The following is a 14,881-nucleotide window of genomic DNA, read 5'->3' as shown; positions in this document are numbered from 1 at the left end:
TTTCCGTTGTGCTTGGCGAAGCCCTGCGAAGATTGTTCTTCACCACCACCGTCACCACACCGTCATGCTGCCGGAACTCATCTACAACTTCACCCCTCTTGCTGGATCAAGAAGGCGAGGACGTCATCGAGCTGAACGTGTGCTGAACACGAAGGTGCCGTGCGTTCGGTGCTTGATCGGTAAGGATCGTGAAGGTGTACGACTACATCAACCGCGTTGATAAATGCTTCTGCTTAGCGATCTACAAGGGTATGTAGATGATCTCCCCCTCTCGTAGCTATGCATATCCATGGATAAATCTTACGTGAGCGTAGAATTTTTTTGTTTTCCATGCAACGTTCCCCGACACATCCATCCTGATCTCACCCAAAACTTGAAAACTTCAATCACACAAAACTTAACAAAACCCTCGTGAGATCCGTTATAGTAAAGCATGGAAAACCTTGGCACATTATTTTTATAATAAAATGGAATTTTACAAGGGGATAATTATTTTTGTGAGAATCTTCATGAAAAATTCTACATTGTTTCCATGAGCATGAACACAAGTGTTCAAGGTCGACCCTCACTTCTCCAATGCATCATCTCAATCGCTTCTCTTTTGTTGAAAAGTTTTTAAGTTCCCCTCTATATTTTTTTTGTTTTTAAACTTTATAAAAGCACTCAACAGAAATAAAGACTCTATAAAACTTCTGGGTTGTCTCCCTGGCAGCGCTTTATTTAAAGCCATTAAGCTAGGCAAAAAGTACTCAAGCAATGGATCCACCCGGATCCCAAGGTATATCAAAGCCAATTTTAATTAGCAATGATTTGGCATTTAGTAGTGAGTACAAAGCAACATATATCAAGCAATAACGAGGTCTAACTCTCTTCCTATGCATTGACATGTCATACAAGAACAATTCATGGACATCAAGTAAAGGCCAATACATAGCATAAGCAGTTTCTTGCATTTTTATCGTGTTGGAAACATAAAGAGGTGGAGATGTAGTTCCTCTCTCATAATAATTGCAAGTAGGAGCAGCAATCACATGCATATTATATTCATCAAAATCATCATGTGTAATGGTAGAATTCAACCCATCAATATAATCCTTAATAAGTGCAAACTTCTCCGGTATAGTGTAGTTGGAAGAATTCAAAAAAGATAACAGGACTATCATGTGTGAGTGCAATAGCAATAATTTCATTCTTAACATAAGGAACTATAGCAAGTTCATCTCCATAAGCATAGTTCATATTGGCATCATGGCCACAAGCATAGCAAGCATCAATTTCATCAAAAAGGGATAATTCAAACGAATCCAAGGGATCATAGCAATCATCATAGCATTCATCCTTCTGTAAGCACGAAGGGAAATTAAACAATGTATGAGTTGACGAGTTACTCTCATTAGAAGGTGGGCACGGGTAGCTAATCCGCTCTTCCTCCTTTTGTTCTTCGCTCTCCTCGTCATCTTTTTCATCTAATGAGCTCATAGTGTCATCAATTTCTTCTTCCATAGTTTCCTGCAAAATATTAGTCTCTACTTGGACAGCGGAGACTTTCTCAATAGACTCATCAATATCGGCATTATATTCATAATTCTCATAGCAATATTTAAGTATAACATAATTTTTAGGTCTGTAAACAGCATCATCATAATTTTCACACTTTTCAAACAAATATTCAATTTCATAAGCACCCTTAAAAGCAACAAGTTCTTCTATTTGTTCCACATCATAGTAATCATATATACCATTAGCATAAGAAGCCAAGGTTTCATTATCACTAAATTTACATGAAAAGCGAAGGTGTGGAGCCTTCACCCTAGAGCAACAAGTATAATCATATCTCAAGCATAAATTCCAAGCATACCGATGCAACATTTCAATTTGATCCCATAAGAGTTTCCCTTTTTTGAATCAAGCGATAATCCCTAAAGTATTCACGTTGATCCAATGTGTCTCCCATTATCAAGTTGAATGGGGTTTTCTCAAGATTATCAAAGTAGTGTTTAATATTTTTCACATAATGAGCATCGAGGGTTTTAGGAGGTTCCCCATCTCCATGAGTAGCAGGTACACCTAATTTTTTTGGTGTTTCGCGTTCTGTATCCATAACAAAAGATAGAGAACAACTTAGAACAGAAATTAAAATCTAATTAGTGATAAAGCAAACAAGCACACACGAGAATATTCACCCCACGCTATTGCTCCCCGGCAACGGCGCCAGAAAAAGGTCTTGATAATCAACAAGTATAGGGGATCAATTGTAGCCTTTCTCGATAAGTAAGAGTGTCGAACCCAACGAGGAGCTAAAGGTAGAACAAATATTCCCTCAAGTTCTATCGACCACCGATACAACTCTACGCACACTTAACGTTTGCTTTACCTAGAACAAGTATAAAACTAGAAGTACTTTGTAGGTGTAAAGGGATAGGTTCGCAAGATAACAAAGAACACGTAAATAAAAGCTAGGGGATGTTTAGATAAAGAAACAATTAAGTTAGTTTTAGTAGAGAGATTTTTGTCACAAGAAAGTTATTTGTCCCTAGGTAATCGATAACTAGACCGGTAATCAATATTGCAATTTATATGAGGGAGAGGCATGAGCTAACATACTTTCTCTACTTGTATCATATGCACTTATGATTGGAACTCTAGCAAGCATCCGCAACTACTAAAGATCATTAAGGTAAAACCCAACCATAGCATTAAGTATCAAGTCCTCTTTACTCCTATACGCAACATCCCACTTACTCGGGTATGTGCTTATGTCACTCACGCTATCCACCATAAGCGAATCATGAACATATTGCAACACCCTACAGCGGGGATCCCTCACGCTTGCGCGATACGGAGAGCACCATAGGACAACACTAATAATAAAACATACAATTCAAACCAATCATGATCATCAATTAACCCATAGGACAAAACGGATCTACTCAAACATCAAAGATAGCCACATATCATTGGATAATAATATATAGCATTGAGCACCATGTTTAAGTAGAGATTACAACGGGTAAAAGAGATGTTACACCGCTGCATAGAGGGGGAGATAATTGGTGATGACGGTGGCGAAGTTGTTGGTGTAGATCACCGTCACGATGATGGCCCCGGCGACGTTCCGGCGTCACCGGGAGAGAGGGGGAGAGAGCCCACCTCCTTCTTCTTCCTTGACCTGCCCCTAGATGGGAGGAGGGTTTCCCCTCTGGTCCATGGCCTCCATGGCGGCGGAGGGGCGGGAGCCCCTTCGAGATTATCTATCTCTTTGTTTCTCTTCTGTTTCGCGTTTCTGTTTTCTGGCCTTTCACCATTTCTTAAATTCCCGGAGATCCGTAACTCCGATTGGGCTGAAATTTTAACACGATTTTCATCCAGATATAAGATTCCTTGCGGCCGAAGGACACCTCTAACCGACCTACAGGGTGGACACAAGGTTGCCAGGCACGCCCCTTGAGCTTGTGGGCCCCTCGGGCATCTTCTTGCGTTGATTCCGCTTCCCAAAAATCACATATATTCCAAAATAATTCTCCGTAAATTTTTATCGCGTTTGGACTTCGTTTGATATGGACATTCTGCAAAAGAAAAAAACATGCAACAAACAGGAACTGGCACTGGGCACTGGATCAATATGATAGTCCCAAAAATAATATAAGATGTTGCCAAAAGTATATGAAAGTTGTAGAATATTGACATGAAACAATCAAAATTATAGATACGACGGAGATGTATCAATGCACCCTGCAATAGGGAACTGCCAAAGTACACCGCATGGTGTATTGACTTCTTCTTGCAGGAAGTGCATTGCCTCCGCTCATTTGGTGCCGATGACTCTGGTTGGTCCGAACTTGACTCTTCAGTAGGGGTACCATCTTCTTCTCGCACCACTACTAGGGCCGAGCTCACCACCTAGTTGGTAGAGGCTATGTACAAGAGCAGTTTCTCGTTGGGTTTTGGTGCCACTAGTATCGAAGGAGAGGAGAGGTAATTTCATTGTAACATAGAAGAGGCACCTTGTCTGTGTGATCCCATAATCTTTCATGTTTTGCCTCATCCACAACAATTGAGAACAACAACTTGTGGTGGAAACATACTCGGCTTTGGAGGTGGAGATGGAAACACAATTTTGCTTCTTCGAGGGCAACCTTACTAATGAGCGTCCAACAAATTGACATGAATCGGAGGTTCACTTATAATCACTTTGTCTCTGATCCAATCCGCATCCGAATACCCAACAATATCAAACTTTACATGCTTGGGGTACAAAAGCCCTAAACTTGAGGTGTGAACAAGGTATCTATGGATCCTCTTAACCGCCAAATAATGGTTCTCCAGGGGGTACCTTGATATCTTCCGCACATGCATACACTCAACATGATATCCGACCTAGATGCACAAGGTAAAGCAAAGATCCAATGTGTGAGTGGCATACGTTGGGATCAACCGACTTACCATGGAGGCCTTGGTCAAGATGCCATGTAGTAGGCAAAGTGTCTTGCATGGTTCGTCATTTGATATTTGAATTTCTTGAGAATGTCTTTGGTGTACTTGGTTTGAGAGAGAAAATCACTTCATTAAATTGATTATTTGGAAACCGGGGAAGAACTTCAACTCTCTCATAATTGACATCTCAAATTTCTTGGTCATACTCTTGGCGAAATCCTTGCACAAATTTATGTTAGGGGGACCAAATATAATGGCACCCACATAGATTTGACATATGATCAAATTACCCTTAGATCTCCTAATAAAAAGAGTGGCATCGATTTGCCCCATCACAAAACCTTCCTCGAGTAGAAACTCTTTAAGGTGATCATAACAAGCACATGGGGCTTGCTCGAGACTGTACAATGACTCATGGAGTCTATAAAAGTGGTCCTTATGGTGGGGATCAATGAAACTGGTGGCTTAATCATTAATGAGACAAGTTTAAAATATTTATGAATTTAAATAATGCTCTAGAATTCCAAAAAATGTTCATTTTTTCAAAAATATTCATGAACTTAAATTTAAAAAGTCCTGAATTTAAAAATGCTTTAGAACTTTTTCATAAATCTAAAAAATGTTCCCAAACTTAAAATAATGTTCATGATTAAAAATATATTAAAATTTCCAAAATAATGCGGAATATTTTCTTCATTAGTTTAGAATGTATCACGGATTTTTATAATGAGCATAAATTTTAAAAATATTTCATAATTTAAAACATGTCAAAAAATAAAAATGTTGTCAGCTTTTAAAAGTTTCCACAAATTTAAACATGCTAAAAAATTCAAAAATAGTAACGGATTGTAAAATGTTTCAAAATTTTCAAAAATCTTTAGATGTTTGAAGAATGTTCGGTATTACAAAAAATCAAGTAATTAATATTTTTAGGAAAGTTTTAAAAAAATTCCATGAATTTTAAAAATTCGGAGATTTTTTAAAAATTTAATTATTTTCAAAATATTTCATAATATAAAAGATTCTTGTATTGTAAATAATGTTCTGTGGAATTTAAAAATTGCCAGGTTTATTTTCTTATTATTTTCATTTTTTATTTTAGTTTTATAGTTAATTTTTATATTTTGAATTCGTGAACATTCTTTAAATTCAAGAACATTTATTCCAATTTCATGGATTTTTTAAACCATGGCCATTTTTTAAAATTGACGAATGTTTTCAAAATTCGCATTATTTTTCAAAAATCATGGAAATTTTAAATTCCTGAAACTTTTTTTAAAACTTGCGTCCATTTGAAAATTTCTTGCTCATTTTTAAATTTCCTGATAATTTTTATTTTTCTAAATATTTTTATAATTCATGAACTATTTATGTTGTTGAATAATTTCTGGATAAAATTGTTTAATCTATTAGAAATCGGAGTTGATTTTTCTGTTAGCCACCATCCGTTGATTTTTCTAGAGTGAGCGCCACTTAATGAAAAAACACAGCGTATGAGCGAGCGATTGGCCCGTCCCATAGCGTGTCGCTGCTACAGCAAGCTGTGCATTTTGTGACTCCCAAGTAGCGAGCTACATGCCCCCAAAGAACTGCAGACGCCGCCGCCAGAGAAATTTTGGTCCCGTCGCCTCCGGCTGCCATCTTGGCGCTGAGAGAGGGGGGAGCATCAGATCTTCAAGAGTTCTATATTCTTTGCCAACATCTAATGGTGATCGTAGTTTTGTCAAAATAAAATTACTCTCTTTTTTTTGCGGTGTCATGAAGTTAGAGAGTTTTGTGCATTATACAGCCAATTTTTGGGGTGTGATTAGTTTATGTTAGTGTGTTAAATTTTTTCGTTAGTTTGATTCTTTACGGAGGTGAAATCTTCATCGACACCATGGAGGGGATAATCCCCGGCCAAGTAGCTACACGGCATGCACAACGTGTATCTTCACCGCGGTGATCACCTCCTGATCCCTGATAAATATGTGTTCTATCCTTGCACTGATCTGTTCACAAACATATGTTTTTCTCTGAGTTATTGCTGCATTTTGTGAGCCCTGTCAGGATTAATGAACTATGTTGGTGACTGGACTCTGAAACACTGGAGACACCAACTGTGACATGGCAAAATTGTAGCTACCTTCTTGTTTATACTTTAGTACACTGCAGCTATTTTTGAGCACTTAGAAGCATGCATATGTGCAGTCGATTGCAAAAGCCAAAGTAGGTATACACACATTCTCGCTCGACCAAATACTAGTACGGATGCAGGCAACTCTCAAGTTACGAGACACCATTTCCCACAAAACCGTATTTACGCCTAATGGTGACATTTCTGGTATTCGTCACGAGAGAATTCAGATGCCTAATTCTCCTGGATCACACCTCCTCGGAGTTGCAACTACGGGCGGCTGGTGCCGCCGACGGGCACGTGGTGGTCTGCGCCAGCTTCTTGAGCTTGGCGATGATGGTGACCAGCTTGTTGTCGAGCCGGCTGACGATGCACCGGGGCAGCCACCCCGCCGTCGGGTCAAGCTGCACCACGTAGGTCACGATGCACGACTCGACGCCGTCGTCGTCAAGGAGCTTCTCGACGACCCACCCCGACTGCAGGAGCAGGCCCCGGCCGACGGAGCTCCGGCCCTTGGAGTCCCGTGGCAGAAGGCCCGCCGCGATCTCCTTGGGCAGCGACGCCACGGCCACCACGAGCGTGCCGTCGTCCATGGTCTGGCGCCGCTCGTACACCACGAGGTCTCGGCGGCGGAAGAGGCCGCCCGGCCGCTTGGAGGTGTCGCCGAACTTGAGGTGGATGATGCTCAGGTCGTCGCCCAGCTCCTTGATGTACGTCGCGTCGACGAGGTCAGATTCCCACTGCTGCACGTGATAACAGCAACAGCACATTGGATTGAGATAAACTTTTCACCGGAGGATAATGAAGGGTAAACACATTGATCAGCTTAAATAGAGACGTTGATATGTTTTTTTGTGTGTGTAGTGAACTAGTACATTATTCCAGCTAAGCATAACTAGTTGGCAGGGTTATAATGCAATGTTACTGGGCTAGCTTTTCTTGTGAGGAATATTAGAACAGTAGCTACATCCAAAATGGTAGAAGCTCAATCTACCAGATTAGGGGAACAGGACCAATGGACCATCCGAACATGCATGGTGGGCACCTAGTGGCATGATCACCGAGTGGTGTACTTAAAGAGGTTAGGTATTGATTCCCCCCTCCCCCCCCCCCCCCCCCCCCCCCCCCCCAACTTAACTTAGTGTACATAACTTTTGAGTCAAAGAATGGAGAACTGCACGTTCGTCTGTCCTACGCATTTTCTCTTTGCCGCATCAAATTCACGGTTTTATCACATGTCTTCCTTCTGGAATAACTGGAATAAAAACTAGGTCACTTCAAAAGCATTCTATTGGAACTTTCAAGGATTTATATAATTATTTCATATGCATTCTGTTTAATCCCATTTTATTCGTTCAGATTAACTGTAGTTGGAAGATGCATGTGGCTCCACATGCGCGTGGCCAGGTCATATGGGGCGGCCATGCATGTCTGCATGCCGACTGCCACCGAGTAATCACAATAGTTAATTAGCACACATGCATGCATCTAGTTAATCATCCTCGTATTGCGTGCTCTCTGCTCTCTTCTCGCTCTGGGATCTCGAGGTGCCAACTGCCAAATGATTTGGCTCGTACTTGTGGGCTCGCATACTCACGCGTGCCCGCTTGCAGCTGCTCCATGTCAGATAAAATAAGTGTAATAATACCCACCCACAGAATCAATTACTGCCCCCCTTCACGGTTGGCCTGTGCAACGCTAGCTAGGCCGCGAATGGAATTCGGTCACGGGTGTATGCATGCCCCAGGCACGGTAGACATGCACATGTGTTGGGTTGGCAAATCACGCGACGCGTTACCGTCACCTCCGTGGCCAATTAAAGCGGTCATAACTTGTCCAGCGAGTCAAGCCAGCTGCTGCCAAAGTGTCAAGACTAACCTCCCAGTGGTACTCCTACCTAGACTAATCCATCATTATTGGCAAAAATCATACTCCAATAAGTACACTTCTATAGTTCGTGAGCCCAAATCACCCATCAGACACCTCTACAGCAAATTATTACTAATATAGAAGAAGAAGAAGAAGAAGAAGAAGAAATGAATATTTCATATGCGTTACCTTTGCGGCGTCGACGGCGTTCGCGACGGCCATGAACTGCTCCGGCGAGACGGCGTAGAGCAGCCACCGGCTCCGGAACATCTGCCCCGTGCCCGACCGCCGCTTCGCTATCTCCACGCCGTTGCAGTACGCCAGCGTCTGCCACCCGTCGTCCTCCTCGCCGCCTCCTCCACTTCCTTCCCCGCCCCGCCCGGCGCCGCCGGAGTCCGACGCCGCCAGCAGCTCCTGGATGCAGCTCTCGCTAGCGTAGCTCACGTACCTCCTCAAAGAATCCTCACTTATGGACCTATAAACAAATTACAAACACGATCAGGCTTGACCTTCTTGTGAAGATCACACGCACACACCCATCTATACAGGCTGATAAATTCAGAAGCAAAATGGGGGATATGTCCACTGGTTAGCAAGCACACACCATGACCTCGAGCAGACCGAAGGGGAGGATGTGGGGGAGCTGCCATTGCTCATGCTTCTTCTTCTCACCAAGTTTGTGCTTGTGCCTAGGATGATGATGTTTTGATGAGGCAGAGAAATGGATGAAATGGCCGAGCTATGCAGCGAAGCTGTATTAGTAGCCTAGATGGAGCAGGTTTAGCTTTTATATATGGAGAGATTGGAGTTGGAGAGGCGAGGTTTTATGACGGAGAGGAAGAGTGAGTAGGAAATGGAGGTGGAGCCACATGCAGTGATCGTGGCACATGGAGATGTCAGTGACAGAGAGGGCGGTGGCCGGCCGGTGGTGGCTCTGCCCTCCGCCATACACCACAGGGTAAAATAAAGACAAAAGGGCACTAGAAAAATGCAAATATTTTTTTGTACTTTGCTCTCTATGATGGTATTTGTTCGGCTACCTAGGAACTTGGAACTTTACAGCATTTAACTTGATGAAGAGTTGTTGCATGTACATCACTAATTCGCCTAGTGCATCAAGGGGATAGGAGTAGGGATAGGAGTAGTGACAGGTGTCGCTAAGATGGTGGTTTCAGGTTTACTGATGTAATGCTTTATAAGGTCTCTGAGAATAATTAATAAAATAGCTGCATGCATCGTCCAGATGCGCAGAGGCCGAGTCAATGCTCCTTTTCCAAAAAAAATCACTAATTCGCCTAGTGCGATATATGGAGTACATACAATGTCAAAAAGGAGACCTAATTTGCACCAGAGTTGTTCCTAAGGTGATTTAGTGGTTGCATGCTGTGTATTTAATTAACCCTAGTGCAGTGCAAATGCCAAAGGCGGTAGTAAGGATATATGCTTTTCCTCTGGAGATCACACAATAAAGAGATGAAGAAGCAAAGTTAGATGCCGGGGGAAGGTTTGTGCACATGGCATGTTGGCAGGACTGCTCTACAAAGGAAAGAATTGTGAGCTTTAAGAGACTGACTTAATTATGGTTAAGTGAGATTAAAGTTGTGATTAGAAGGAGAGGTTAGAGGATTGCTTTTGGGGCGCTTGTCCTTCTTTTCTGTGGGGTTTGGGGGCTATGATATGCTCTCATTGCCTATACATGTGCCAACCAAGCTCCATGGAAGGAAGTGAATATATGCCATGTCAGAACCAAGAGGACCATCGTGACCCTTCTCTCAACTAGAATTTTGGTTGTGATATTAAAAGTACTTAGGAAGCAGTAGGTGCCATATTTAGTAGCTCTCGACGTGGAAGAAGGTGAAATGGGATATGCTTTGTAGGCTGAGACTAGCCACAATGGAGAGTAACATATGCTAGTAACATACACATATCCCTAGACTATGTTACTACCTTCATAGTGGATAGTAACATAAGGTGGTGTTTGGTTCTCTAGTCCTAAGACTTTTTCTAGTCCCAACTAAAAAGTCCCTAGTTCCTAAAAAGTCCCTCCCTGTTTGTTTCCAGAGACTAAAAAGTCCCTAGTCCCTTCCTAGAGGTTATTAAATGACCATGTTGCCCCTAGTATATAGAAAAATAACAATCAAACAACACCATGGGGTGGCGGGCCAATGGGTGCATGGAGGGGCATTATTGGAAAAGTCCCAAAAAGACTCTCCTTGAGAGTCTTCTTCATTTAGTCTCAAATGCCTAGTTTAGTCCCAAAAAGTCCCTCCCGTTTGGTAAAAAAGTCTCTAAGAAGGACTTTTTCTAGTCCCTACACAAAAAAGTCCCTGGAAACAAACACCCCCTAAGTATGGTAACATGCAAAGCTTCATTTATTATGTTATAAACTCATATTGCATTGGAACATGTGATGTTACAGTAACTAGCTAAGTTACTACAACTCTCTCTCTTCTCATTAACTCATTGTCACATAAGCAAATTTGCTGAGTTGGACTTAATGTTACTGCTGAAGTTACTCCCACTGTGGCTAGTCTGACAAGTGACAAGCCGTGGGACACGTAAATTTACACACCTGCTCCCTCCTCGCCACACAAATCGACACCTAGCTCGACCGCCATGTGTGGATGCCACCTGGTTGTGGATCCCGGACAGATCAGACGGCATCATCATCCTACCTAGAGGCGCGCATGTAGGCGAGGCCATTGGCTAGGCGATAATCATCACGGCATCGATGGCGCGTAGCCTTAATTAGCAGCACGACGCTCTTGTTGGCGAAAAGTTGAAACTAAGCCCCGAAATCTGGATTTGGTCGCCTTTTGATACGAAGTAAATTCAAGCTCGGTCAGCCGTGTTGTCCTCTGGGGGCTGGCACGTAGTACGTACTGGTACGTGATTGCGTGCCTTTGAATCGGTGGCTAGGTAGGTCGCGCCATGACTTTGGGACTTGATCGCTGTGGCGATTAGCCTGTTCCTTGGACTTGGGCTGTCTGCCCTGAATGCCGCAGAAGGTGGCAACGTGCATGCACCGCCGTGCGTGCGATCGTCGTAAACAAGAGTTAATTAGCGTGCCTAATTCTTCATTGCTCACCAAGCAAGCGCAGTACAGGTACAGCTAGCCGCCTCTACACTTGGATGACAAGCTAGTTTGTATCTGTACGTGCATGAGGAGCTGCCGAGCATGTATAGTCCACGCGCTTTACCTGCCACCCACATACGATGGGTGCCAACATCCTGACCTAGATCACACTACCAAGAAAATCAGTTGGACCAGATGGATCCATGCATCCACCCACTGAGATCGGAACGCGGTGCATCCTGCATCATGCATGCATGCGGCCCAGCCGTAGTGGAAAAAGCTCCACGACCATTCGGAGCTGCACTGCATTGACTAACTAAAGTCGCTACTAAATTCATCGGCTGGGCGGTGGCAAGCTGTTGCGGCGTCACTTTGTTTTGCCGATAGATAGCCGGGTTGACATTTGGTGAAGCCGGTTAACGTGGGCTCGTGCATAACGATACAGACCGATGGTCAACCCCTCCTGCCATGCATGTGCTGCATGATATGCTGGTGCTCAATCGTGCATGGACAGCACTGGTTGACTGTTGGCCATGCATGCATGCCTGCTGATCACTGATTAGATTGAGATTAATATATGTGGCCATGCATTGGTCAACTGTTTGCAACCGGACAAGGGAAGAAGAATAAAATATTCACATCAATAGAAAAGTTCCAAGCTCTCATTTTCAACAATCAAACGAACAAAGCGCCAATAGAGCTGGAAATTGCTTTTGGAGGACTGGCTCGATGGACAGAGCCGTAGTTAGGGACTTACTAGGGTGGATAGAAAAAATGTTGGACCTACGAAAGAACTTATATGTAACCTACGTAATTTCCTTTCCACGAATCAAACAACCCCTCTGAATTTCAGGGTGGGCCTGCGCCCCATCTAACGACCAGTGAAAAACTGCCAAATCACCCTGTAACCTCCTTACTACGTAATCCTCGGTAGGTGTAGCAAAGCTCGGGAGGATACAGAGATCCATAAACTACCTGGAATTACCCCATAACCTTAGGAGCTCAATGGTGACTTCAGAAGCTCAGTAGCTATGTGTTCGCTAGGGCATGTCACGTGTCCAGTGTGTGTGTCTCGTCTCAGGCCAATTGGTTTGACGGGAGGCTGTCGGGTGGCCCAAGCATGAATGGTTTGAGTTATGGAAAGACTGCATCAACGGCTAGATCCGTGGAATGAGTATGGTGGCTCCTTGATGGCCGTGGCGGTGATCTTAGGCGGGAAGATTTGTCACCCATCCTCTAGTGCCACTGCCTCCTCTCGTCACCATTGTCGGCGGTGGGACACTCCTCCTCGGAATATGATCGGCTTGGCGGCTCCATGAGGCTTGCACTTCATTGGCACATGGCCGCAAGGAGTGCCGGGAGAGGTGCGCAGCCTCGTCCGAAAGACACCACGGTGGTTCTCCACCGAATACTGGTTTGCGCAGCTTTTGGATCACCGTTTTGTACCCTATGCAAAATTCTTGTTCTCCCCCTCATTAGTCGGACACAATAACGAACTTGCGTTGTTACCTTGTTGAAGCGTCGTCTTCATGCCGACTGCCCTTGATTGATTGGTCTTTGCATCTAGGATGAAAATACTTGTCCAAGCCATCTTTGGTTGGACGCGGCAACAGTGGGGCAAGGGTGTTATCCTTTCTTGAAGGCATGTTAATCATCATTTTGTCAATAGGCGAGGACAGAAAAATAACTTATTTTTCTTACAAAGTTGCCTGTTATTTGGGTTTAGCAATAAAAATATAAATTTGTCAATAGGTGAGGACTCAAAATAAACATTTTTCTTCTTATTTTAACTCAGTTATGGTTCTGTGCATCAATAGATGCAGAGGCTCGGGCATAATCTCTTTTCTGGAGAAGCCTAAACAAGTAGTTATATTTCAAGGATTTTGCTTGGTGTGAAGTGTGAACAATGTATCAGCTCAGACTGCCAAGAGAAGATCTCGCACATGACACCATTCATCAATCATATTGGTTTATTCAAAGAAGCTGATAAGCTTCTCTTCTCTCCATAAATCCAGTGCTGCTGGACTGCTGGTCCATCGGCATGCATCTACTTAGCCGGTGCATCAGTTTACTGTTTGACCACAACGGTCTGCATGCTTTAATGTATGAAACAGTTGATTGACTGGTCTACTGCTGTGTGATCTCACAGTGTTCATGGCAGCATCATGTGGCCTGCAAAATAATTAATGCATGGCAGATCAGGAGATGCTACATGATTCAGAGACCGGTGGTGACTCTGACACCGACGAGCTGGTAACATGGCCGAGACAGGCTCCATCTCCCAGCAGACGATCACCCATCAAGACACGTGGCAGCAAACGGTAATCAATCCAGCATCGACGGTTGCAGTCTGCTATCGAGAACCATACGTGTTTGTTTCTGCTGGCCTCAGACTGGAGTTATCGAAATCCATCAGCATGAGAACAGACTGAAAAGAGCAGGGATGAGTCTTGTTGGATTAATAATGGCAATTTTACCCATGGGTACGGATACCCGCGGATACCGTACCCGCGTGGGCAGGTATGGGTGGGCGTAATTTTATAGTACCCATACCCTACCCGATAAGACATGGGTAGGGCACGGGTATAGTACCTGTGGATATACCCATACCCTATCCGTTTATACTACATGTTATTTGGTGAAGTGTGTCATGAACTTGTGAACCTATATGAAAGTTGTCACCTAGTGTCAATTTGAATGGAGATAATTTGCATATATCCATCCATCTGTTATTGAGTTGGGATAAATGTTTCTTTGTCAAATGTGCTATGGATAAATTTAAAATTATGAATAACTTGTTTACTGTTTGACCTACCTGTTGGGTACCCAATGGGTATAGGTACATGTCGAGTATGGGTATAGGTATGGGTAAAGTTTTGTACCATGGGTACGGGTATGAATAGAATTTTGTACCCATTGACTATACGGGTATGAGTATGGTATTGCTCTACCCGCCTCATACTCTACCCATTGTCATCCTTATGTTGGATCAATCAAGTGTAGTCACGATGTCGAGAAGACGAAGAGAAAAAAAAAAAGGTCACCTGTTTGCCCACTGATCACAAAGAGAATCGTAGACGCCACAAAAGGGCAATGTTCCATAGAGATGACCAGTGCACCGACTTGAGTTTTATTCATCGCCTAACTGGTCCAAAAGTTAGTTCTCATAATCCTCTTTCAGGCTTTCAGCATATACTTAAATACTCCCTCCGCCTCAAATTAAGTGATTTAACTTTATACTCCCTTCGTCTCAAAATAAATGTCTCAACTTTATATTAATTTTAATATAAAATTATTTTAAACTTAAGATACTTATTTTGGAACAAAGGAAACAATAGCATAGGATACTCCTAGACAATATTGAGAAAACTCAGTCCCCATGACAG

At 43.1% G+C, this 14,881-nt stretch overlaps 1 protein-coding gene across 1 annotated transcript; it reads right to left on the bottom strand.

Annotated features, from left to right (window-relative positions):
• Nucleotides 1-6,536: 6,536 nt before the first annotated feature.
• Nucleotides 6,537-9,315, bottom strand: LOC109755389 (uncharacterized). Its single transcript, XM_020314299.4, has 3 exons — nt 9,024-9,315; nt 8,609-8,894; nt 6,537-7,293 (listed from the first exon to the last, which is right to left on the bottom strand). Exons 1-3 carry the CDS (start codon nt 9,074-9,076, stop codon nt 6,799-6,801), a joined length of 834 nt encoding a protein of 277 aa, XP_020169888.1. The 5' UTR covers nt 9,077-9,315; the 3' UTR covers nt 6,537-6,798.
• Nucleotides 9,316-14,881: the final 5,566 nt, after the last annotated feature.

The sequence above is a fragment of the Aegilops tauschii genome, chromosome 4, assembly GCF_002575655.3.
Source record: "Aegilops tauschii subsp. strangulata cultivar AL8/78 chromosome 4, Aet v6.0, whole genome shotgun sequence".
Taxonomy (NCBI): domain Eukaryota; kingdom Viridiplantae; phylum Streptophyta; class Magnoliopsida; order Poales; family Poaceae; genus Aegilops; species Aegilops tauschii.
Note: the sequence above shows the minus strand (reverse complement) of the source record. Positions and strands in the feature narration are given on the sequence as shown.